Source organism: Laccaria bicolor, genomic scaffold (genome assembly GCF_000143565.1).
Source record: "Laccaria bicolor S238N-H82 LACBIscaffold_5 genomic scaffold, whole genome shotgun sequence".
Classification (NCBI taxonomy): domain Eukaryota; kingdom Fungi; phylum Basidiomycota; class Agaricomycetes; order Agaricales; family Hydnangiaceae; genus Laccaria; species Laccaria bicolor.
Genome location: NW_001889876.1, coordinates 1,728,118 through 1,751,181, shown reverse-complemented (window position 1 = coordinate 1,751,181; position 23,064 = coordinate 1,728,118). Strand labels below are relative to the sequence as shown.

The 23,064-nt window shown below is 47.0% G+C and overlaps 9 protein-coding genes across 9 annotated transcripts; 4 read left to right on the top strand and 5 right to left on the bottom strand.

Moving 5' to 3' along the window:
* Window positions 1–387: 387 nt before the first annotated feature.
* On the bottom strand, window positions 388–1,186 carry LACBIDRAFT_314126 (uncharacterized protein; the record flags this gene model as incomplete). The annotated part of the gene is made up of 2 exons (XM_001877533.1): window positions 388–706; window positions 753–1,186. The coding sequence occupies 2 exons, from the start codon at window positions 1,184–1,186 to the stop codon at window positions 388–390; spliced, it is 753 nt and encodes a 250-aa protein (XP_001877568.1).
* A 188-nt stretch (window positions 1,187–1,374) lies between these two features.
* Window positions 1,375–3,192, bottom strand: LACBIDRAFT_246783 (uncharacterized protein; the record flags this gene model as incomplete). The annotated part of the gene is made up of 9 exons (XM_001877532.1): window positions 1,375–1,585; window positions 1,642–1,740; window positions 1,789–1,922; window positions 1,975–2,046; window positions 2,092–2,251; window positions 2,302–2,387; window positions 2,435–2,519; window positions 2,571–3,014; window positions 3,062–3,192. Coding segments are annotated over 9 exons (1,422 nt in total), but the record flags the coding sequence as incomplete, so codon positions are not given.
* Window positions 3,193–4,157: 965 nt separating this feature from the next.
* Window positions 4,158–6,799, top strand: LACBIDRAFT_232184 (uncharacterized protein; the record flags this gene model as incomplete). The annotated part of the gene is made up of 10 exons (XM_001877883.1): window positions 4,158–4,238; window positions 4,293–4,657; window positions 4,706–4,872; window positions 4,936–5,176; window positions 5,235–5,316; window positions 5,374–5,514; window positions 5,571–5,773; window positions 5,829–6,040; window positions 6,100–6,237; window positions 6,279–6,799. The coding sequence occupies 10 exons, from the start codon at window positions 4,158–4,160 to the stop codon at window positions 6,797–6,799; spliced, it is 2,151 nt and encodes a 716-aa protein (XP_001877918.1).
* A 2,065-nt stretch (window positions 6,800–8,864) lies between these two features.
* Window positions 8,865–11,465, top strand: LACBIDRAFT_246776 (uncharacterized protein; the record flags this gene model as incomplete). The annotated part of the gene is made up of 20 exons (XM_001877882.1): window positions 8,865–9,049; window positions 9,130–9,146; window positions 9,206–9,264; window positions 9,322–9,339; window positions 9,397–9,425; window positions 9,480–9,517; window positions 9,569–9,592; window positions 9,650–9,701; window positions 9,762–9,807; window positions 9,857–9,945; window positions 10,074–10,143; window positions 10,209–10,227; window positions 10,283–10,326; window positions 10,375–10,534; window positions 10,584–10,643; window positions 10,692–10,763; window positions 10,812–11,021; window positions 11,070–11,112; window positions 11,166–11,246; window positions 11,303–11,465. 20 exons carry the CDS (start codon window positions 8,865–8,867, stop codon window positions 11,463–11,465), a joined length of 1,479 nt encoding a protein of 492 aa, XP_001877917.1.
* A 130-nt stretch (window positions 11,466–11,595) lies between these two features.
* Window positions 11,596–13,282, bottom strand: LACBIDRAFT_324377 (uncharacterized protein; the record flags this gene model as incomplete). The annotated part of the gene is made up of 3 exons (XM_001877531.1): window positions 11,596–11,706; window positions 11,728–13,118; window positions 13,177–13,282. 3 exons carry the CDS (start codon window positions 13,280–13,282, stop codon window positions 11,596–11,598), a joined length of 1,608 nt encoding a protein of 535 aa, XP_001877566.1.
* A 180-nt stretch (window positions 13,283–13,462) lies between these two features.
* On the bottom strand, window positions 13,463–14,225 carry LACBIDRAFT_172713 (uncharacterized protein). The gene is made up of 5 exons (XM_001877530.1): window positions 14,039–14,225; window positions 13,932–13,972; window positions 13,848–13,879; window positions 13,698–13,796; window positions 13,463–13,644 (listed from the first exon to the last, which is right to left on the bottom strand). Exons 1-5 carry the CDS (start codon window positions 14,195–14,197, stop codon window positions 13,544–13,546), a joined length of 432 nt encoding a protein of 143 aa, XP_001877565.1. The 5' UTR covers window positions 14,198–14,225; the 3' UTR covers window positions 13,463–13,543.
* Window positions 14,226–14,380: 155 nt separating this feature from the next.
* Window positions 14,381–14,935, top strand: LACBIDRAFT_314121 (60S ribosomal protein L39). Its single transcript, XM_001877881.1, has 4 exons — window positions 14,381–14,444; window positions 14,505–14,563; window positions 14,628–14,673; window positions 14,726–14,935. Exons 1-4 carry the CDS (start codon window positions 14,442–14,444, stop codon window positions 14,771–14,773), a joined length of 156 nt encoding a protein of 51 aa, XP_001877916.1. The 5' UTR covers window positions 14,381–14,441; the 3' UTR covers window positions 14,774–14,935.
* Window positions 14,936–15,132: 197 nt separating this feature from the next.
* On the bottom strand, window positions 15,133–17,600 carry LACBIDRAFT_324374 (uncharacterized protein; the record flags this gene model as incomplete). The annotated part of the gene is made up of 16 exons (XM_001877529.1): window positions 15,133–15,291; window positions 15,366–15,393; window positions 15,448–15,514; window positions 15,568–15,734; window positions 15,787–15,859; window positions 15,988–16,041; window positions 16,085–16,121; window positions 16,446–16,493; window positions 16,521–16,591; window positions 16,674–16,683; window positions 16,793–16,821; window positions 16,957–16,967; window positions 17,026–17,154; window positions 17,207–17,310; window positions 17,354–17,492; window positions 17,575–17,600. The coding sequence occupies 16 exons, from the start codon at window positions 17,598–17,600 to the stop codon at window positions 15,133–15,135; spliced, it is 1,152 nt and encodes a 383-aa protein (XP_001877564.1).
* A 2,565-nt stretch (window positions 17,601–20,165) lies between these two features.
* On the top strand, window positions 20,166–21,521 carry LACBIDRAFT_324373 (uncharacterized protein; the record flags this gene model as incomplete). Its single annotated transcript, XM_001877880.1, has 4 exons — window positions 20,166–20,483; window positions 20,658–20,908; window positions 21,010–21,215; window positions 21,358–21,521. The coding sequence occupies 4 exons, from the start codon at window positions 20,166–20,168 to the stop codon at window positions 21,519–21,521; spliced, it is 939 nt and encodes a 312-aa protein (XP_001877915.1).
* Between the last annotated feature and the right edge of the window lie 1,543 nt (window positions 21,522–23,064).

Genomic DNA, 23,064 nt, shown 5'->3' with positions numbered 1-23,064 from the left:
CATGGCTCGCACTTGTCCTGTTCGGATTCATCGGTATGGCCCTGGGAGCATGGTCACTGTGAGCTGGTCGAGTCAGCCGCGAAATGTTCGACCGATGTTCTTTGGGAGACACAGCAGCCAGCGACTATTGCCCTTCCAGGTTTCGGATGGTTACGTTAAATGGTTTTATGAATTGACAGTCCGGTCAACCCACATAAATACATACGTAGATACGTCGTATCTGGCGTATGAAATCATGGGTGAAACCCGTAAAGGTCTGATCTTCTGAAAAAGTGTCACTATACAGACGTCAGAAATAGCGTTGAGTGAGAATACGTGGTCACTCAACCGAGGAATTGATTTGCGATTGCAGAGAAACAATCCCGGGATAGAGATGCACGTCGAGTATCAAAAGGTGAAATCTTGTCCAGTCACTGGCTTTGGGGGGTTCCCTTTCTCTATCTTCCACACAGGCAACTGACTCTTCTGTTCTGGGATGTCGTCGGGCTCCATGTCCCCCTCTTCATGATCCTGAGATGGTGTCTGTCCTGACGCCGTCAATCTCGGCCGAACACCGAGATTTGAACATAGAATCTTGTATTTGGATCGAATTTGGCGCAGGAGTTTTGAGATGTCCACATCGGATGCCGCATCAGCAGCAGATGGGTTGATGGTCGGGAATTGGGAGATGAGCTCGAGGAGATTATGAATGTGTGGTATTGAACGGCTAAACTTATGTCAGGCTAAGGTTTGAAAAAAATGAGAAGACGAACTGGTCTTGTTTTGATTGTTTTTCATGTATGGCTCTCCAAGTCAACGCAAAACCTTCGTAATACCCGAGCTCTTCCCACATTTCGAATCCTTTCTCTCTGCCCAGGGCCCGGCCTTCAATCAAGCCGTGGATACGACCATGCTCAAAGCCATCTTGGAAGCCGGAATCATAGAAACTAAAGATGATTACTGGCTCAGAATTTGATTTTGCAGAGAAGGCCCAAAGCAGACGTTTGTTCCACGTGGATAAGAGACTCGAGGTCAAAATCCTCGTCCATTGAAAATAAATCGGGTACCGCACAGTGAACGCACGTCGCAGGCAGTGGAGAGTCAGAGAGCCGCAATGCGCGATGATTGGCTGACACCTTGCAGACCAAACAACGCGACTCGGTTTCAGGCTTTTTGTCCATCTTACTCTGGGCCTTATGAGGGTCATGCTGGGACTTTCCTACAGTCAGCTCTCGTGGTCACAACTGATGCTCCGTTTATCTGACCATTCAGGGGCGAAACGGCTACAACCCAGCAATTCCATCGTCCGAGGCGACTGATAAAGCGCGCCGAGGTGCTGGCAGGGCATAGTACTGTGATATAAACATCAAACGGTAACGAGAACCGGTACAGCTCTCAGCTAGCTTTGAGAAGTTCCACCGCAGCCTCTGTACCCGCTATCCTCTCTAACCTGAACCAATCGTACTTGCAGTACAACATCCGGCAAGTCACATCCGACGCCTCCACCCCCTCGTCAAGGAAGGGATACGATAAATACTCCGTGAAGTACTGCGGGTGGTCTGGGGGTCCATAGAATATGACATTACGGATTCCTCGGATTTTATAGCTATCGCCAAGTCAAAAGTTAGTGGTGATGTAGTACGGAAAGGGGGTGGGACAGACCGTTTGTAAAAGTGGAAACGCTCGCTGACGAGGAGGAATGATTTTGAGCCTTTGAAAAAGGCTTGACGGGCTCTTGAGATGTCTTGATTTGTCGAGTACCTGTAAGATGTGAGTTGGTGATTTGACATGGGAAGGGGGTGAACGTACTCGGATAAGACGGTGAAGGGAACACCAGCATGTTTCCGGAAATAGTTGTGCACTCGGATGAAGTCGAAAGAGGAGGGAACGAAGATTACGGCGTTGGAACTCTGAACAGCTGATTTGAGGACAAAGGGTAGGAGCTGTCGTTGTGCTTCAGATATGTTCCCCAATGCAGGAGGAAGAGTCACGTACCTGTGTTGTGAAGTGGTTGAAGCGTTTGTCCGCTTCGTCAATAGGGTTTACGCAATCAAAATGAACGAAGGTCTACCGGACGGCTTGATGAGTGTTAATGATAAGATATGACAGAACATGGCTAACCTGGTCTATACCATCTGGAACCTCGATTGGGCTCCAGCGTTTCTCGGTCCTGATCTTCCCCGCAACGTTCTTGAGGTTCGCGTTATACAATGATCGCGTTTCTGGAGTTTCGAATGCGGATAGAAGTATCGATTGCCGCAGGTATGCCGCGCTGTCATGGTATGTGAGAAGAAGCCTGATCAATAGATTGAAGACACTCACTTTCCGTCAAGATACCATGGCTTTATCCTCGAGAAATCGGTATCGCGGGATTCCTTGGGTAGCTTGTTCATGTGTGACAATACAAACTAGGGACTTGTTAAATGTAATCAAGGGGATGAAAAGCAGAACGGACCTTGACGTGCTCCCAATTTTGCATCGTCAGCGCATCAAGTTGATCGACTATCAGGATTTCGATAGAACTCAGATAATCAGCATTCCTAGACGCGACACGTAAGTACTCCCGTCATGCACAAAGTAGCATAACTCACTTCTCCTTTTCAATTGACCTACGCAGGCCCAATGGACTCGCCATAATGATATCACAGCCATAGAACTCGCAAAACATCTTTACGCTCTTCCTTGTCATCTTGATTCCAACCCTGAAATTGTCGTCGATGTTTCCTTTGAACGTCTCGACGTGGTCAGAAGGGTATGTCCCAGGTTCAGCGGTCGCTAGCTTGTCAACAGCCCCTGCGGGGAGGCCGTACTCGGACAGGAATCTGGATTGGTTCTCAATTTGGTATGCGGGAGAGGGTGTGTGTGAGGTGAGTGCGTGGAACCAATTGAGCACAGATGACCGGAAGGGGAGGAGGAAGAGGACGGAAGGGCGAGTAAAACCTTGGTCTTGCACGTCTTCTGGAGGGGGAGCTTCTGGATTTGTTTTTGCTGCGTGTGAAAGGCGCTCGTTGTTTTTCAGGACGCGACGACGCTTCCTAGATATGGTTAAGGATGCAATAAAAGTCAAAAAGGGGAAATGTACTTGGTGACATGATTCAAAGCATGGAGTGCTATTGCCTCCCTCGTACACCTTCTCGATTCTAGCGGTGTTGAAGTAAGATAAAGATCTCTCCGCGATGAAAGGGTGGTAAGGAGATCATTTTGAAGCTCGGTCTGATCTTCGATTATTCGTTACACATGTCGAACTTTAGGGAAACCAGACTCACTCCTAGGCTGCTTCGCCTGTTTTGCGAGGAAGGGTGTTTTCAGTCTTTCCAGGATCTAAACAACATAAGCATGCATCCACATTTTTGGCTATATACTCACGTCGTTTCCTGTGGTTACAACTGGTGCGTCTGCTGTTGGAGGTAATGAGATTACTGCAGGCCCAAGCTTGCCAAGTTTGTCTCTTGAAGTTTTCCAATCATTTTGTTCGACGGAAGCTCTTGAAGACTCCGATAATACAGACGAAGAGGTCCCGAAATGTCGTTCGTACGCATCAGTAGCACCTGGGGTAAAAGATAGTATCACTAAGGTAATCAATCGTCTTCGGTGGGACACACCGTTGTCCCCATCGTCATTAGCCGCCACTTCCTCGTCTATCCCGGGTATCCCCCCCTCATCGACTAAAACTTCCCTCTCAGCCGTCACGTCTTCTTGCTCCGATGACTTTTCCGTTGGAGATTCTGTGGCAATGGAAACCGACTTGCGCTTGTTCAACTTTTCTGCCGGCACAAAATCATCATCTACTCTTTTCCTTTTTCCAATTTTTGTGGCCGAGATGTTCAGCAGTGTAAGGAGCTTTGTCGTTACAGAGTTTCCGTCGTCCATGGTCGTCAGTGGGCTAGAGAAAAAATCCTGAAGGTGTTGGACAACAAACCACAGCAACTAAGCACGTGAACGCGATTCACAGTGATCAAAGGCAAACGCGTCAAGTCGGAATGATTTTCAACGTCAATATCAAAGTCCAACATCATCTGCGACGACGGTCAAACGGCGCAGTTGACTCTTGAGGTGCTCCCTTTTGTGTGGACGTGGATTCTATGCGCTGACAATCTTTGTCATCTCCAGCCGCCAGCCGCGTTCCCTGCCGCGTTCTCAACTCAACTTTCACGACTTTCTAGCCACTTTCGACTCGAATGAGAGTACTTTGCGTTGCAGAGAAGCCATCCATTGCAAGGTCCATTACGGGAATTCTTTCTGGTGGACAATACTCAACGGTAATGAATATCTTGTTCTGTCATCTTCTCGGGTTTTTTTTCATGCCACCATAGCGTAACACAGGGAACAACTTTGTCAAGAACTACGACTTTGATTACCCACAAACTAATTCGACCTTTACCGTTACCTGTGTCTCGGGTCATCTGACGTCTCAGGACTTTGGAGAAGCACATCGGAAATGGAACTCATGTGATCCCTTTGCGCTATTCGACGCGCCTGTCGAGACCCTTATACCACCAGACAAGAAATCTATAGAGAGGAATCTACGAACAGAGGGCGGTCGTGCGGACACGTTAATGATATGGACGGATTGCGATCGGGAAGGAGAGCACATTGGGATGGAGATAGCTCGTGTGTGTCGAAAGGCGAAGCCGAATATCGTTGTGAAGCGTGCCAGATTCAGTGCTATTATAGCCCAGTATGCTGCTCTCTTCCTCCCAAGATTTGATTTGCTGATTGCCTCTAGACAAATCCACCATGCTGCCCAGCACCCCATAGAGTTGGATCGTGCCCAAGCCGAGGCCGTGGAAGCTCGAATCCTCCTTGACCTCAAGGTTGGTGCTGCTTTCACCCGCATGCAAACCCTCGCCCTGCAACGTCAGTTTGCGCAACTAGAGGGCGTTCTCTCCTACGGTAGGTAGCAGCGTCTCTTAGCCCTTCTTAACTTTGCTGCTTACTCTTGGTCGCGCGTAACAGGACCATGCCAATTTCCAACTCTAGGTTTCGTCGTCCAACGATACAACCGAGTCAAGGCATTCCGCCCAGAAACGTTCTGGTACATCTATCTCTCCCTAACACGAGATGGTGAGGAGACCAAGTTCACGTGGAAAGAAGGGCACCTATTCGATCAAGGTGGCGCAGCTCGCATCTACGAAATAGTGCTGCAAAATCCTAGGGCCAGGGTCATCCGCGTTACGAAGAAGGACACAAAGAAATGGTCAAGTGACGAACTTTTTGGGAGCTCAAAATCCTGACAAGCACCTCACCCTCTGTAGGAAGCCTCTACCCTTGACTACGGTCGAACTTCAAAAAGCTGGGTCGCGACTACTGAAGCTAGCTCCGAAGAAAGTCTTGGATGTGCGTTCATCACTTTCATCTTACTTGTGGACGATGCTGACAGAATGTTTTTGGTAGGTTGCAGAGAAGCTCTACCAACAAGGATTCGTCTCCTACCCTCGCACAGAAACTGACCAGTTTGATCCCCAATTTGACTTTATGACTCTCATTGGAAAGCAGACCGTTGATCCAGCATGGGGTGAATTCGCAAGAACGTATGTTTCTCAGCTCCACAGTTTTCACCATGGAATGATAATCAGCAATGCAGGTTACAGCAAAATGGTGGTTTCGGCGTTCCACGAAAAGGCAAGAACAACGATAAAGCCCATCCTCCCATCCACCCTACAGCGCACGCGGGTAACCTTGTCGGCGACGAAAAGAAGGTGTACGAGTATATCACCCGCCGGTTCCTAGCGTGCTGCTCGAAAGATGCCGAAGGATCTCAGACTACGGTCGAAGTCGTGTGTGGAGGAGAAGAGTTCACCGCAACAGGCATTTGATTCCATCTTTTTCCTCTAGCAGCCTGTTTTAAGCTTCTATCCCTTACCCCTAGGATTGATCGTACTACAACGGAATTATCTCGAGGTTTACCCATACGACAAATGGATTGGCCATACAGTTCCGAACTTTCAAGAGGGGGAAGAGTTCGATCCTTCAGTCTGTGAACTTCGAGAAGGCCAGACATCAAAGCCCAACTACTTGACGGAGGCGGACCTGGTTACCTTGATGGACAAGAATGGTATTGGTACGACAACTCCTGGCTGTGTTCTATTCTCCTTCAGGTGCTGACATCTTCTTACCTAGGGACGGATGCGACCATTGCCCAACATATCCAGACAATAGTTGACAGGGAATACGTCGTTGAGCGAATGGAAGGCGCCATTAAGTACCTAGTCCCTTCGACCCTAGGCATTGGTCTCATAGATGGCTACAACGAAATCGGTTTCGACAAGAGCGTTAGTAAACCCCAGCTCCGTCGTGAGGCAAGTCATTTTCTCGATTACTTTCCTTCACCAGATTAACGTTTCTGGTGCACCAGACCGAACGCAGGATGGTACAAGTTTGCGAACGGACAACGACCAAAAACGACATGTTGCAGACGAGTCTTGATCAGTACAAGCATATGTTCATCATTGCACGAAGGGAGTTCGACAAAGTAGCTACGGTGGGTCTTATAACTCATTCCCATTCAGCCTGGAAGCTTATGGTATCGCATAGAGTGTTGGGAGATACATTGGTGCAGGTGTTACTGGAGGGGCAGGAGGAGGTGGAAGAGGCGGTGGTGGTGGAGGAGGAGGAAGAGGCGGTGGTGGTGGTGGTGGTGGTGGTGGAAATGGGGGTCATGGTGGCAACGGCGCGGCAGGCCGAGGAAGAGGAGGTGCCGCTCCTGCACGCGGCAGAGGTGGCGGTCGTGGAGGCAGCTCTCGAGGTGCAGCTCCTCCTGCTCCTAACTCCGATTCTGAAGGTGAGAGCCTTTGGCATGATCTCACTTACTCATGCGTAAACTATGCAATTTCAGACTTTGGTTTCGATGATCCCCCTTATTTTGAAGATCCCCCTCCGCCCCCTCCGGCTCAGCCTCGATCTCGAGCTGCCCCGGTCTCATCTTCTGGTCAAGCAACATCTTCCACGAGATCACGACCTCCAGTATCATCTTCGACAGGTCAAACGCGGCCGGTCTCGTCATCAACAGTTAAACCATCGTCTTGGTCCTCACAGCAATCTACCAACGATGGCACCACAAGATGCAATTGCGGTATACCCGCCGTGCAAGATTCTGTCAAATCTGGGACGTCGCGGGGCAGGTTATACTGGCGCTGCAGTAAAACGGAATCTGAACGATGTGGCTTATTCGTTTATGTAACTGAGTCACCAGTGACAAGTGCGTCAGGAACACCATCGATACCAACAAAAAGACCATACTCCGCCGTAAGTGAATTATATTTCATTTCGAAGTCCAACTCCTCTGACGTTCACTCAGAGGCAAGATTCGACTTCCAACAATCATGGAGCGAATCAACCACGCATGTGCGATTGTAATGAACCAGCGGGTCAGAGAACGGTGACCAAAGCCACGCCAAACCAAGGGAGGAAATTCTGGAGATGCGAATCGGACCAGTGCAAATTCTACGAGTGGGACGATGAACCTTCGCCCTCCGTAAATCGTGGTGGAGCAGGTTCGCGGTCGGCAAATGCAGGCTCCAGCAGCTCAACAACCTCAAATACATGCTTCAAGGTATGTACACCTGATGTCATTCTTTTCCGTGCATCTGACTCTGTAATGAAAGTGTAATGAACCAGGGCATTGGGCGAATGGTCAATCAGATGTTACTCCATCTTTTGTAGTTTTAACTGTTTGTTCCCCCTACAGCATGTCCGAATGAAGGCGATGGTAGTACCAAGCGTGCTCGGAGTTTCGGAACCTCTGCAAACGAAACAGGCAAATCTATTGTTTGTTTCACCTGTCAAGAGCCCGGTCATTACAGCTCAGGTACGCGAAATGAGTCCATGTTTGACCATCCTCTTTCTTATTCTTGAATACCACAGCTTGTCCAAATGCTGCCGCCAGTGGAGGACCATCCAGATCAAAAAGTGGGCCTGCTGGTGGTGGTAGCAGTTCTGTGGCAGGCGAATGTTTCAACTGTGGCAAAACCGGTCATTGGAGCAAAGGTATGGAATAGATATCTTAATCTGAACAACCAGAGTTTAAATTTCTTTGAAGATTGTTCCCAAAGCGGCGGTGGTGGCCAAACGCGATCCTTTTCATCTAACAACCGCGGAAGCTCAAAGAGGGGCAGGGGACAGGGAGCGACCAGGTCTAAACGCGGCAGAGGGGCGAAGAAGAAGTCGAAATTTGAAGCTGCCGATGCGTACTGAGCTGACGGAATTACTCGATACCCTCTCTTGCCCTCGAACCCTGATGACACACTTGGGACCATCTCGTTGAAAAGGGATGTTGATGGACGCGTCATTGGAAGGTCTTCTCCCAGCGATGATGTGCGGCGAGAAATTCGGTGGCTGTGCTTAACTACACAATCCCGTTTGGACTCAAGCTGACCTTGTTCAAAGCAATTATCCATGTAGCTCTACCAGCTGAGTTATCTTGTACCCTTTACATACAGGTTGATATTCAAGCAGACAGATTCAGTTGATTTCCAGGACAGATTACTGAAGGTTATAAAGATCGGTGTACTGCACTCGATACATTGCATGTTAGGGGAGCGATCCTTATCCCTCTAATGATAACAGCAGCCACTGCCTTCGAGCTTAACCGCTGACGCTAGAGTTGCGCGTCTCGGACACTGAATGGGGCTAGACCCACAATCGTGACCCCTTCGGAAACCCCACCATGTGCATCGGGTGCTTTGCGCTTATTGTATCCTTGCACTAGCGTACTGGACACGATGATGTTTCAGCTGAACCGAAGAAAATATTGATCCCATCAGCCTCAGGTATTAATACGCTCAGGGAGGAACAAGACAATGAGAACTTCTCCGTTCTTCCCCCCTCCTCACACTTCCACGCATCTTCCACGACCTTCTCCGACCCTCCTTTCCTCTGGTTACGCCATGACCGAGTTGAACAAGAGCTCTTTTCAGCAAGAGAAGTCTACTTCGGATCATGCCCTCACACCTCATCATAGTGTTCATGCACTGGAGGTCGAAATCACTGAACAGGATCGGCAAAGGCTGTTAAGAAAGATCGACTTTCACATTTTGCCTTTCATTTCCCTCCTCTACTTGCTGTCTTTCTTGTGAGCGCGGCTTCTTTTGAACACCAAGCGCTGTGGAACACATAGACGATGCCAAGGCTGACTTGACTATCCGATATCAGGGACCGTGCCAACATAGGTATAGACCACTAAATCTCAACTGTCATTCCGAATCTAAGCACCCTTCTACGTGATTAGGCAATGCGAGAATTGCGGGGATGGCTGTCGATGCTAAATTGACGGGTTTGAGATATAATGTGGTATGCTTGCCATCTGGCTAAAAAAAATCATATCTTGATCGCCGAATTTCGAAGATCGCAGCTGTTTTTTTCGTATGATTTACTTTCAACATTTGCCCTCAGACTGCTTCAACTACAAAGGAAACTTAGATCCCATACGCTCTCTTTGAAGTCCCTTCGTACGGTGGTTGGGTTTTTTTTGTTTATCAAGCTCACCCAGCTTTTTTCCACAGAAATATCTGCTTAAAGCTTTTCCGACCTTCAATATGGAGTATGGTCTGTTTTCTTACATTCCGCTTTCGTCATTAGAATGAACATACAGTTCCATCAATCATGATTGCTTGGGGTACGCGTTTTCATAAAAAGTGCGCGTTCATCTCAATAACTCTTCATTTACTCCTAGGGTTGATTATGACGCTTATGTGCCTCTGCAACACTTATCACTCCCTAATTATGTACGTCCAATTACTGTGATAATTACCAGCGCCCCTCAACTTATTATTGTCGACAACAAGTGCTCGCATCTTCTTGGGATTGGCCGAAGCTGGCCTATTTCCAGGGGTAAGAGGTCTCTATTTATAGTATCGGTTTTGGACGCGACTGCTCCTAGATCACGTTTTATCTATCACTTTGGTACAAACGACGAGACGTCGCCAAAAGAATTGCAATATTTTTTTCTGCGGCCACTGTTGCTGGTGCGTCATCTGGACTCAGCAACAGTTCATTTGTTTTATTCCAACTGACATGACCCGCAACCACAGGGGCTTTCGGCGGTCTTCTCGCGTCAGTGAATAGTACCCTTAGCCATTTCGCTTGTGTATTAAAAGCATCTTTGGGCTCAGATATGGCATTGAAAGGATGGAGGGTATCGGAGGCCTTCATGGGTGGCAATGGATAGTGAGATCGTCTCTTTAACACCATTTCTCCGTTGCCGAGTTTGTAACTAATTTTTTCTTTCACAGTTCTGCCTTGAAGGAATCGGTGTGCCTAGTAATTTGCCTGATATTTATCACGCTTTCCTCATTAGAGCTGCCAGCCACCGTTCTCGTGGCCTTTGCCTCCTACTTCTTCATGCACGATGTATGCACCTCTACAATTGCTCTCCAATTGGTTGACGTATTTACATAGTTTCCGGAAACGGCGACGTTTCTGACTGATGAAGAAAGGGCGGTGATTGTTGCAATGCTGAAAGAAGATACCCAAGGTCTGGCAACAGATTACAAGTCAAAATTTGTATGGCAAGCTATTTCCGATTATAAAACCTATATTCAGATAGGAATATACATGGGTGAGTAGTTTTCGACTATTTCCTGTTTTATGATGACAGACGTCTGCAGGGTTGCTAATACCGGTCTATGCAATCTCTCTCTTCACGCCCACTATCATAAATAAACTTGGTCAGCATCAATTCATTTTCTATCCTTCTATCTAGTAATTTGTTCTAGGCTTCTCTTCCGCCAACGCCCAACTCTTAACCATCCCTCCATTCGCTGCAGGCTGTATCGCAACTATTGCAGGTCGGTGCAAAACATCCAAATCTCTAATCCGCTAACAAGTTTCTCAAGTCGGGATTTATTCTGATAAGCTTAATCTGCGGGGACCCTTTGTCATCGCTGGCGCCTTGGTATCGCTTATCGGATACATTGTTTTGTACACTCAATCCGCACCCGGAGTATCATACTTCGGTGCCATTTTGGCGGCAGTCGGCGTCTTCCCCACAATCGCTGTGGATCTCGCATGGGCAGGCTCAGCCGCGGGTGGAGATACGTGTAAAGGTAAACAACAGGGGCTGAAAGAATAAATGGGCGCTGAACTTGGAATAGGCGTTGTTCTCGCACTTGTGATTGGACTTGGTAACCTTGGAGGGTAGGTTGCCGCTCCGCAGATTCGCCAACGAAAATTCACACATTATTCCGTAGAATTTGCTCATCTTTCATTTATATCACCCCCCCTCGCTTCCATATCGGTCACGGCACCATCATGGGTTGGCTATCACTCTCGTAAGCTGGTCCATTTCCCTGGCATATAATCTAATTTTAAGCAAGTTTCCATATAGCGTCTTGTTGAGCTTTTTTGCAATGTGGGATTACAACAGATTGAACAAGAGAAATATCGCTATTTGCCAACGCGATGGAATTGACGACAAGCAACAGGAGAATTACAGGGATGTAGGTAACGATAGCCCGCTATTTAGGTACGTGGTAGTTTTTCTATGGTGACCATGCCCAAACTGATCAACTGCTACGACAAGATTCACCCTGTGATGAACCCTAAGGTTTCGGAGTACTGCTATTTACGATTTTGCTTATCGCCTATTCTGCACACTTTTTTATGGATGACCTTTACGTTTCACGTCTCGAAATTCATTCCTATAAGGTCCTCTCCATTTATTTGAATCTTCATGCCTCCCGACGACAAGATACGCAAACGCGCAATGAGGTCACTTGGATACTCCCCCCACTCTGTTACATGCAGACTCACAGACTCCAATGGGAGAACTTCACCGTATGAATAAGTGAAAGCGGCACGTCGAGACTCCAAAACATCCGCCAACTTTTCAAATTCACTTTCGGTTTCCTTCTCAAGGTCACAAGCAAGACGAAGGTGGCCGAGACGTGGTAGATTATTGGAGCCTTTCAATCTGCCGTCGGAAACAAGTGCACCTAAGAAATCTAAGCCCAACGGTGATGTGTTGAGCGCGTCAATCTCCAAGTAACGCAGAGAACCTAATGAAACAATGATTGCGACCAAACCGCTTTCACTGAAGGGAACATGGACAAGTTTGAGGCGGTCGATGGAACAATTTGAACGCTGGATAACACTAAAAAGCGCCCTGTCGATGTCGGGGATAAATTCAAATTCGCTGGGTTTTAGAGGCTGAGGGCCATGAATCTCAAGGACGTCGAGGGTGGGGAAGGTAGTCGAATCCAATAATCGAGCCAATGAATGAAGTGAGAAATTCTCTTCCGATCTGAGGGTGAAACTCTGGAGGTGCTCTGCAACAAATACTCCAGGCGGATGCATAGGGTCCCGCGAGTCTGCGCGCCTCACAGTGAACTCGCATGAGGTCAAGTTCGGGGCGGCTTTCATTAGTTGAAGGCAATCATACGGGCTTAGTTTTTGAGCAGATAGATGGCCGATTTGCGACCATGGGAGCCTCAATGTCGCTGGCATAGGCCACGAGATAAACTCCAAGGTACGGAGGGACGGTGCATCTTCGAATGTGACAAACGCTGGGTCATATTCACTTCCAGCAAAATGATCTTCTTCAGATTCATTGTGTGAAAGAGCCAATGTGGTAAGCCAAGGAATGTTTCCCTGGACCACTGAAGGCATGCTTCTTAACGTGGTCACCAGGGTGAGCTTGATGTTCAAAGTCTTCCACCGAGCCGAGTGAGCGACAAGCCTTTGCAAAATTTTGTCAGCAGGGTACAACTCCGTGCCGGAAATGGATATCTTCAGTGGAACTTGGCCCGATCTCCGGAGATACGTTTCGACGGCGGCGAGTTGGCGAGCTTGTCGAGATGCACCGCGCGTCGCTCGCGCGGTGCGCACAAGGATGACATTGATTGTTGACCAAACTGTAGGTGACGACTGGGCAGCATCTCGCCATTGGTGGCAGACCAACATAAATTTGAGGAGGTCGTCGCAACAAGAGGTGCTAGAATGCCAGGTGTCGACAATCGCCCAAACAAAGATCGTGGCCAAGACTTCGAGTGGCAAATCACGAATTGGGGAAGGTGCGGGGGGTAGAATCTGCATAGTTTCGGTTTCTAAAATTTTGCGCCTCCTAGAGGCCATGATTCCGCGAGGGCGATGGCGAGTCGCGTCTGTCGAGGTTGAACGGAATGTCCATTGTTGTGTGACTCGTACTAAGATAGGTATTACATAATAACGGCTGAGCGGTCCTTCTTCCTTTTTCTATCGTACCAAAGTCCCAATTCACTCGCTTTTGCTCGCTAGATGCCCGGATCTGCGACCTTTCTTTCACCCCAGCACCGGACTCTGGCTCTTTGACGTCTTTATTTGCGGGCATCCTTCTGGCTTTTTTCGTCTCACGCGGCGAGCAATTGAATCTGAAGGAATCAGGCGACTGAGGTTTGAAATGGCTTGAGGGTAGGAAATTTGGTCATGGCCCAGGAACGCTAACTCATCACATTTTTTGAGGATGGCGTACCGATACGCCACATGATTGTCTCGCGGTAAGCTGCATCTTAAAGACGTCATTTTGATTTCATAAGGAACGAAAGAACGAAAAATGGATTATTGCAAGCATCTTGAATAATGCGTATGCTAATCAGAGCTCGTCGCGGGGTCCTTTGGGGTCCAAGCCCACAAGTTCCACGGTGAACACCAACGCGGAGTTGGCTGGAATAACGTTTCCAAACCCACGGGAACCTGTGATTGATATTATAAACACTGTTTTTCGAACGGAGACGGGAAACACAAACCGTACGCCATATCTGACGGGATGGTGAGTGTACGCTTCTCGTGAAGGCACATTCCTTGGAGCCCCTTGTCCCACCCGCTGATAACCTGGCCGACGCCGACTGGGTGAGGATGTTAGATTGTGTGGGTCGAAAGCAGAACAACAGACTTACGAGTTAGAGGCAAAGGTGAACCTCGGTCGAGACTGCGCGCTTCGCATCAACACTGTCTAAAGAGACGTGTCGAAAGCAACTAACCTAGAATCGAATTTCTTTCCATTCGCGTGTAAAGTTCCGGTCTAAGTATGGCGTTATAATCAAGTCAGTATACAGCGGTTGAGGATAACGACTGAGGATATACGCACATAGTGCACCTTAATAGCATCGCCCTTTTGTGCCTTCGTTGGGCACTCTGCTGGCATATAGGTCGTGTCAATTTTGAGCTCCATAACTGGGGCTTTCTCGTCGGCGAGGACAACAGTCCCGGCGACGAGAATGTAGGATAGCCAGCTGATGATATGCATTGTTGGCGATGATGGTGGGTGGTCGTGGAGTGAACTGCAATGAGACGCGTGAGCCAAATCGGGATGTAGACGTGTCGGTCTGGTCTTGGTCTAGTCGGTTCCCAGAGCCCAGACCCCAGTCCCAGTCTTTTTACCATTTTAGTAAACAGTCAACAACAACTGTACAGTCATCCGCCACCACCGCAACCTTATTTTGTACGCTCACGACAGAAACTCATCCATCAAGTCCCCGCCGTCGACGACAATGGTGAGTAGTGACATTGTTACCCGACCATGGCCAGATACTGACCGTATATTGAATATGTAGCCTTCCCAAAAGACTTTCCGCACAAAACGAATTCTCGCAAAGGCTGGGAGGCAAAACAGGTGCGTCGACAACAATGCTGAGCTAGAGCGCAGGTAGCTGATCGAGTATGAAATCGATGTATAGGCCCATCCCCCAGTGGTTCCGTCTTAAGTCGGACACCAAAATCCAAGTGCGTCTCTTGTCTTTCTATGCGTATCACAGTACTAATATTTGAGTGTTAGTACAACGCCAAGCGCCGTCACTGGCGCAGGACCAAGCTGAACATCTAGAGAAGTGCTCGGCTTTGGGACTATTTCAATTTCTGGTTGCTGTATTACCACGCAGGCCGACAGAGGAGAGGCCGAGGTGCCATTTATGGACACACCCATGTTCTTCTCATTTTGAGCTATGCCACACACATCCATCCATGAACATGACGATTTCCTCACCAAGCATGGCTACTAAGAACGGTTTTGATGTTCGCTACCTGTTCTGTGCGTTGATATTGTTGCTCCATCAACCCCACGATATCAGCTTCCTGCTGGCCACCTCTGTGGGCTCACAAGAGTTTGGACGCATCTGAAGCTTTGTCCACAGCATAAGCGTGAATTATTACTGTACACAGGATCTACTCCCGAAAGAAAATATCTCAAGGGTCGGCGTTGGGCTGCGTCTCATCAGGGATGACCTCCCCTGACATCGTTTCCTCCCCGGTGCGCACGACAGTCATCTGATTGCCTGCAAATCGTGCGAAGGCCATCGGTCGAGATATGCCGCGCATCGTGCCCAATGAATCTCCTAGCCAAAGCTCGGCGCGAAGGTTCATTGCAAGTTGATAAATAGGTCAGAAATAGATTTCAAGATACCAAAAGATTTACTTACCCCAACGCACGCGAACACAGCTCCCGGTCTATGTGCAGGTATACTTTTAGCAAAAGCACGGGGCCGGAGGAGCGAGATTTACGTGATTAAAGCAGGAGGGGTCCAAGCCTTTCCATATTCCCAGTAAATTAAATCGACAAGAAGGATGCCTGTAATGCAAGCGGTCAAACACAAATCTGCAAGGGCTAGAAGACCTCTTTACAAAAGGCGCCGATGAAGTAAACGATGGAATCGCGCGCCAGGACTGCAACCCTGTCAAAAGTTTTTCTTAAGTTAATAGCGTCTCTTTTGACACGATTGGCAACATTCACGTTCGATTCGTTGTCCCAAATGTAGCAGCTTTGTATATGGTCGTCACCGTAAGGATGGCTGACGGTGTTTTAGTAGCATCATCCGCGCTATAAATCGGATCAAGGCTCACTTTCCAACAGCATCGGGAGCAGCCTTGGAAGTGGAAGGTAATGTCAGAAACCGTACGGTGTATACAACCCCCACTAAACGTACCAGGTCAGATACATATTGCGCGGCACGTAATACAGACATCCTGGTATCAGGCTACCTCCAGAGTAACCTAGCATACAATTTATTTACTTTTCTTACAACGACCAGAAGTGCGACTCACCTATCGTCCGCAAGATGGCGATAAGCGAAAACGTTGCCCAACAGACATGTGCAACTGAGATAAATCAATATATGTACCAGGAGTTATGGCTCCTTACTTAAGAATGCTGCGACAAGAGAGAAACGAGCCAATTTCTACGAATTGAATTTCAGCGAGCTGCTTGGGCGAGTAGTATCAGATCCTACCTTATCGTCCCGACCTTGTCCCGACCTGTATAAAATCTATGAAAGATAAAGCCAACGGTGAAGCGGAAGAACGTACAGAATACAAGCACTCGGAGGAAAAGCACAACTTGGACGGTGACCATTGCCACAACATTCGGCCTTATCAGGGTTTCTTGTAAATGAGTCAGAGAGTCAAAAGACGGGAAAACGTTACAGAGCTATCCATTTTTTAACCTTGCATCTAGACGGACTGCGGCTCAACAAAAATTACGAGCAGATAGCTTTCTGACTTACAGCTGTAATATTAGAGAAACCAAAATTGGGCGAAGTTGAATTAAGCCGCTGGAAAATAAAATAAAAAAGACACACACCAGGGCTTAAATTGGGCATCGCTTGAGCTGGAGACCATTGAATGCTCCCGTACGCGGCAAGAAGAAATGCTTAGGTACGCACAAACCACATCAATGCTATGGTGCACAATAATGAGCACTTAGCTGTCCCAATTCATTGAATCGAACTTACAAGACAAAGACTGGCACGACATAACGGTTGCTGAAAAAAAGGATCTTGGGAACGCCCCATCGGAGTCTTCACGCGTTGAGTTATAGGGGAATGGAACCATGAATGGATGCTCAACGTACGTCCAGATCCTCGAAACCTGGAACACGTACTATAGATGAGAACGAAATTCGAAGAAATCTCAACACTTACTTCCATATCCAACGTCAGAAGGTAGTCATATAAAAGCAGAGCCTGAGAGTATGATTCAGACGTCGGTTCCACGAAAGCGTAAAAGCATCCTCACTAGCAAGCCCACTGCAAAACGGCGGTTTAGATAGATTAGAGGTGAGCAGGGTATATGATGAAAGCTCACTATCGCAGTATTTGAAAGACTGGATGATTGTCCTGGATTCCAGTGCTATATTTTCCAAAGGGATCATTAGGGAAGAACCAAGGGGTCTGCGTGGGTCTCAATGAAAGAACATTTGCCGTTACATGTCGACTAGGTAGCAGTGTCAGTGGCCCCAGGTTTTGAAGATCATTATGGGTTGCACGTCATGGCGATTATATTTGGATCATCGAAGATCTCAAGACATGTCGTCAAATATCTGCCATAAACCGTAGCAGCAAAGGCACCTTCTCTCTGCAACATGTTCACCTGGAGGGAATTATTAGACTGGCAGTAAGCCAGTGAAACTAACTGGGGAGCCTTCCGAGGCAAGCTTGATGATGACTTGCCTGTGGCGTGACCTTGTAAAAGGATAGTGAAATTGTGGGAGGTAAGCTGGGAATGCGCAACCTTTCTGGACGAATTGGCAACCGTGGGGTGCGGCGATGACGCTATGTTACATAGAGGTACTGTTCCTGAGGGAAGCTGAGCAGATCCAATTTTAGCTCTCCATAAGAAGCGTAGCTCACTCACAGTGCTTTTCCAGGCCATGGTGCCATGTCTGGAACCAATTTTAAAAAGAATCAAAAATCAAAAACTCCATACCTTGTGCACCATAAATTAAATGCTTTGAAAGGTTGACTTAGCTCAACGGAAAGATTTGACCGAGACTAGTGATTTAGGCTGAGGTCTCCAGTTCAATTACTGCAGGCTGAATTTTATTTTTTCAAAAAAATATTTGCTCTCACTTCTTCTTACTCTCCTAGTTGCATATTTATGCACCAAAAATCTCACACTAAGACTTAGAAATTTATAAATACCAGAAAGTATGCATATAATCCAAATCAATAGATTGGGAAAGAATTTATGAGAATTGACATTTTCTCCTTCCACCTCTTCCTGGACATGCATACATTCTATCCTCTCTTGCAGAATCAAAGCAGACCATACGCCTCCTTTTTCTTGGAGTAGAACTGAATGATTCTAGTAGTGCTTTCCATTGTAAAAATTTATTTTGTGCATTTTGACCAAAAGAAATAGGAGAAATTCTCTGCTTTTTTTGCTGGGTGTAATATTGGAGGTTTTACTCAGCATTCATAATCATGCCTGAGAACATGGATGCCAAGGAAATTAATGCAACAGCTGTGGCTGAAAGTGCAGATGTATTTACTTTTCTCCAAGCTTTCTTTTCCAAGGGCTGTTAGTGATATTAATTCCCTATGCTCTCATTATAGATGTATGAAATAGTTCAAGAACTCTTGGTGTCTGAATCCTCTCCTAAATTTTCCTCCTTTTATTTATTCATTTTCTCACTTTTTTCAGTTGATTTGTTGTAAAAAATTCAAAGTGCTTATGCATTTTATAGAAATTTTTCTTACAGTACTAGTTGGCCTTTCCTGATAACCAGGGAGCCATGGCCTCAAAATTAGGATCCTGAGTAGGTGAGAACCAGAGGGATACAGATGTTTCTTCCACTAGATTTTTGTATGTCACAATCTGACATCTCCTGCCTACTGCCCTTCCTTATCATGAGTACCCCTACAACGGCCTATTTTTGTAGTGCTACTTTGCATGTTGGACAATGGAAATCGGTGCAGTAACGGGCAAAGTACATGTTGAAGGTGCAGAATTAGTATTAGTAATTGTGTGACTCAAGCAAGATGTCACATGCCAAAGATGCCTAATTCATTCACAATATGCTGGATATAGACATAAATTCTGAAATGGAAAGTAGGGTCTGATGGAACTACCGCTTTCAGAATTATGTCCAAATCAGGCATCTTTTTGGTTCCAGACATGGCACCATGGCCCTTTTCCATCACATCTATGTGAAAATTCTGCAGCTTTGGTTATGTTGACAGATGATGTCAGACACCGACACTGCTTGGTCATCGCCTCGACTTCCTTACATTTCCCCACTCTGATCATTGTAATGGCAGGTTCCAAGGGTAAGGAGGCATTTTGTAGGCCTCTGTGCCAACTCAAACTCCACCAGGAATAGTGTTTGGAAGTCCGGTCTCGTGACTGGAAAAAGACCGTAACCAGACCGGACCAAGACCGCAAAAGACCGGACCTGCGGTTACGGTCTTTTATTTTTGAAATGTAAAGACCGCAAAAAGACCGGTTAACGTGAACCGGTCTTGACCGGTTTGGACCGGTTTTTTGTAGCCCCTTAAATACCCTTTAAAACGCACCCAAGAACGTACGATTTGGTAAAAAAACGAGAGAGATATGAATTAAAATGTAAATTACTTTTGGGAATAATAGATGTACCAGACTTATTTTATAGAAGCACCAATACCTAACGGAATTTAACGTTCTTGGGCTCGTTTTGAAGCTATTAGAGATGTTAATAAATTTACCGATTCATAATTTTAAAATATTGGCCTAAAGACCGGTCATAAACCGGTTAAAACTGATGCAGACCGAAACCGGTCTATAGACCGCAAAAAACCGTGGTCTGCGGTCTTTTTGCGGTCCGGTCTGGTCTTTTGACTTCTGGGGAAAAGGCAGACCGGTTACGGTTACGGTTAACGCCCCTTGGCATCAAAAAACCGGACCGAACCGGACTTTCAAACACTAACCAGGAAAAGGCTCAGCTTCACTGAGCCTTTTCCCCTTGAGCTCTGCTCACCAATCATGGGCCTTGACACTGATCCCTGACTCAGTGCCAAAGTTTGGCAGATGCTGGGTTAGGAGCAGTCATCAGTGTTGTTTCCCTCTCCTGTGCTGGCTCTCTCTCAGACCACGTCTATCCAGCACAGGTAAGTGCTCTGCACTCTCTATCTCTATGTGCTGCATACTCACCCAAATGAACAGTGATTCTCCACCCTAGGCTTTGCCTATCATTTATTCATAAACACACTTCTAATTACTCTTTATTTGGTGAGGCGTTCATCCTATTGAGCATCATTCACTTTCTTTCATTCCCTCTGGTCCAGACTTCGTTTGCCAGATTGTAAGAAGTATTGAAAGATCTCCTCCAGCTCAATACTCATGTATCATGCCTCTCACAGATTCTCTTCAGATTTCTTTGGCTAACTGCTTGCTTCCCTTGCCATCCAACCTCCTTTCTTTAAGTAACACCTCACCATTTGACCTCTTCATCCAACATCTCCTTCTCAATGACCAATGTTAGCATTGAAGCAACTTGGAAGTGTGCTCAGGCCCTTGAGGTTATCATCTATGATGTCATTGAAGGACAGTGGCCCCTTTCGGATTTTGCAAAACATCTCCAAGATGCAGGTACATCTCCAGCCAAGGGTGAGGACTACCTACAACAGCTTACCCAACGTCTGGAGCAGCAAAAGAAGGACAGAGAGGCTGAGGAACAGCCAGACACCCAGTCTGGGGAACAAGCAGTCCGAGAATCCACTCCTGAAGGCCTTGATGAAGCCCAGGCAGTTGAGTTTCATGCTTGGCGTGAAGTGCTCCTTGAGGAGGTATGCATCCGAGAAGCAGCTGATCATTGTACAGCAGTTGACACCACTGCATGGGCCATTCTCAATGCCAAGGTCTCTCATTTGGCAAGCTCACAAGTCTCCAATGACACTACAACTCTTCTCTCAATGGACAGTCTCACTAAACTACTTGGGGTTGAACATTCAACTTCCCAGTCCTTACCTGCCACTGTTCTTGCTCTTGCCCTGCATCTGGCTGAACTCTCAACATCTACCATATCTGATCCCTACATTGAGGAGACTTGGAAACTTTGGCAGGAGATTGGAACAGACAAGACCATTGACTCTCTTGTCAACCTTATGCAGGTACAACCACTTGCAGATCCCATCCCTCACTCTATCTGGTGTCTGGTCATCAAAGATTACTTTGTCAACTTTAAAAAGCATTCTGCTTTGATGGACAAAGGGTATGACCACAACAACGAACCTCTTGACTTCAGTGGAGATTATGCACTTGTCAAGAAGGAGCAAGCCTCAGCCAAGCACCCTCTTTGATCTGAGTCTTCAGGGCTTGGAGCTCAGCTGTCATGCTGGTTTATTGCCACCGCTCTTTGGAGCTTCAAGGGTATCAGCGTAGGGTCACTGATTTATTTTGTGCTGTGCCTCATGACCTGTCAATCACCATCACTTTTGATGTCGAAGCTTGTGATCACTATGTGAAGAGTCCTTTCCACATGGACAATCAGACTCAGCTCAATGTGCCACTTTTGGCGCGTATGTTTCAAGGTTCTAGCCCATCTTCCAAGAAGCACAGTAACCCAGTGGCTTCGTCAAGCTCTCCCTTGAAGCATTTGTCAATTCCTTGCCAAAATTGGAACATGGGCATCTGCAAAGCCCCTTGCCTGAATGGGCGCAGGCATGGCATTTGCTGCAAGTGTGAAGGCCAACACTGAGCAAAGGATGAACCTGTCTGCAACACTCTCCTCCAGGCTTGACAAAGAAAAGGAGTTGGTGGAAGCTACCCAGAGAGCAGCAAAGGCAAAGGAAGGGCCTAGGTCTATCAATTTGGGGTTGAAGTGAAAGCTGGATACCCCAGTCATAGATGTACAAGTACCCCACTTTTGACGATGTTATGTATGGTCTAATTCAACTAATAAACACCTATCCCCTGCTGCCCTTTACACTGAATCCACTTCCTCTCTTCCTTTGCCGCCCTTAGTGTTTGAAAGTCCGGTTCGGTCCAGTTTTTTGATGCCCAGGGGCATTAACCATAACCATAACTGGTCTGCCTTTTCCCCAGAAGTCAAAAGACCAGACCAGACTGCAAAAAGACTGGTTTCAGTCTGCATCAGTTTTAACTGGTTTATGATCGGTCTTTAGGCTAATATTTTAAAACTATGAATCAGTAAATTTATTAACATCTCTATTAGCTTCAAAACGAGCCAAAGAATGTCAAATTCCGTTAGGAATTGGTGCTTGTATAAAATAAGTCTGGTACATCTATTATTCCCAAAAGTAATTTACATTTTAATTCATATCTCTCTCGTTTTTTTACCAAATCGTACGTTCTTGGGTGCGTTTTAAAGGGTATTTAAGGGGTTACAAAAGACCGGTCCAAACTGGTCAAGACCGGTTCACGTTAACCGGTTTTTTTGCGGTCTTTACATCTCAAAAATAAAAGACTGTAACCACAGGTCCGGTCTTTTGCGGTCTTGGTCCGGTCTGGTTACAGTCTTTTTCCAGTCACAAGACCGGACTTCCAAACACTAGCTGCCCTCTCACCTCCTGCAAGATCCAAAAATACAAGCATCCCTCCTCACCATTCCCGACCACATTAAAGTTGAAAAACTTGAGTCCATGCTCACTGATCACCTGAATCAACCTTTTGTCCAATCAGTCATAGTGTTGCCGCGGCTCCGGCTCGGAGCCAGCTCAAGTCAGGAGCCAAGCCGAGTTTAGCCGAAGCCCAGCCAGAACCGCCGAGTGATGGCTCCCACAGCTCGGCTAGTTCCAGCTCCGGCTAAGAAGCCGGCTGAAGCTGACTAAGCTGGTCATAAATAGTGAGTGTTCAAGTTCGTTCGTTCAGTCATCTCAAGCCTCAAAGTCTTGCAATAAGATCAAGAATATATACCTTGCCATCAAGATATGTGTAAAACATACAAAAAAATCTCTCTAAGGCAGTTGTAATATATCTACGGTATATGTAGTTTATCGCCGACTGTCTCGGGTGACTACCAGTTCATTGGTGGCGATTTTGACATCAACCTTTCTCAAAAGCGTTGTTGATCTCAAAATCGAGCAGCCACAAAATTCTTCGCCAAACTCCTTAATTCTAAACTGCGGCCCCTTATGTGGACCGGTAAATGCGGTAACGACCTGGGATTTGCACTCCGGCCTTTCAGGTATAAGGTATGGAAATGGCACTTCCAACACTTTGAAGCCTAGCTGGACCTTGACCGCATCTCCGACCACTCCCTTGAACTCCCCACACTTATCTTTGTGCTCGCCCTTGTGAAAATTAGGTTTGGTGTTGATGAGACGAAGGCTGAGTCTCATGTTGGCGAAGCAGCCATCTCTGAGCCAATACGGAGAAGAGGCTGCCACAATTGTCAGTATCTATGAC

What these genes read in the sequence shown, in the direction of transcription:
- LACBIDRAFT_314121 (XM_001877881.1), top strand. An exon ending in AAGGCTGGGAGGCAAAACAG is followed by an intron (nt 14,564 to 14,627) that starts GTGCGTCGACAA and finishes ATCGATGTATAG; the next exon opens with GCCCATCCCCCAGTGGTTCC. An exon ending in AGTCGGACACCAAAATCCAA is followed by an intron (nt 14,674 to 14,725) that starts GTGCGTCTCTTG and finishes TTTGAGTGTTAG; the next exon opens with TACAACGCCAAGCGCCGTCA.
- LACBIDRAFT_172713 (XM_001877530.1), bottom strand. Translation starts at nt 14,197, where the DNA reads ATGCATATCATCAGCTGGCTATCCTACATTCTCGTCGCCGGGACTGTT. An exon ending in ATGCTATTAAGGTGCACTAT is followed by an intron (nt 13,973 to 14,038) that starts GTGCGTATATCC and finishes CGCCATACTTAG; the next exon opens with ACCGGAACTTTACACGCGAA. An exon ending in CCCGTCAGATATGGCGTACG is followed by an intron (nt 13,645 to 13,697) that starts GTTTGTGTTTCC and finishes TATCAATCACAG; the next exon opens with GTTCCCGTGGGTTTGGAAAC.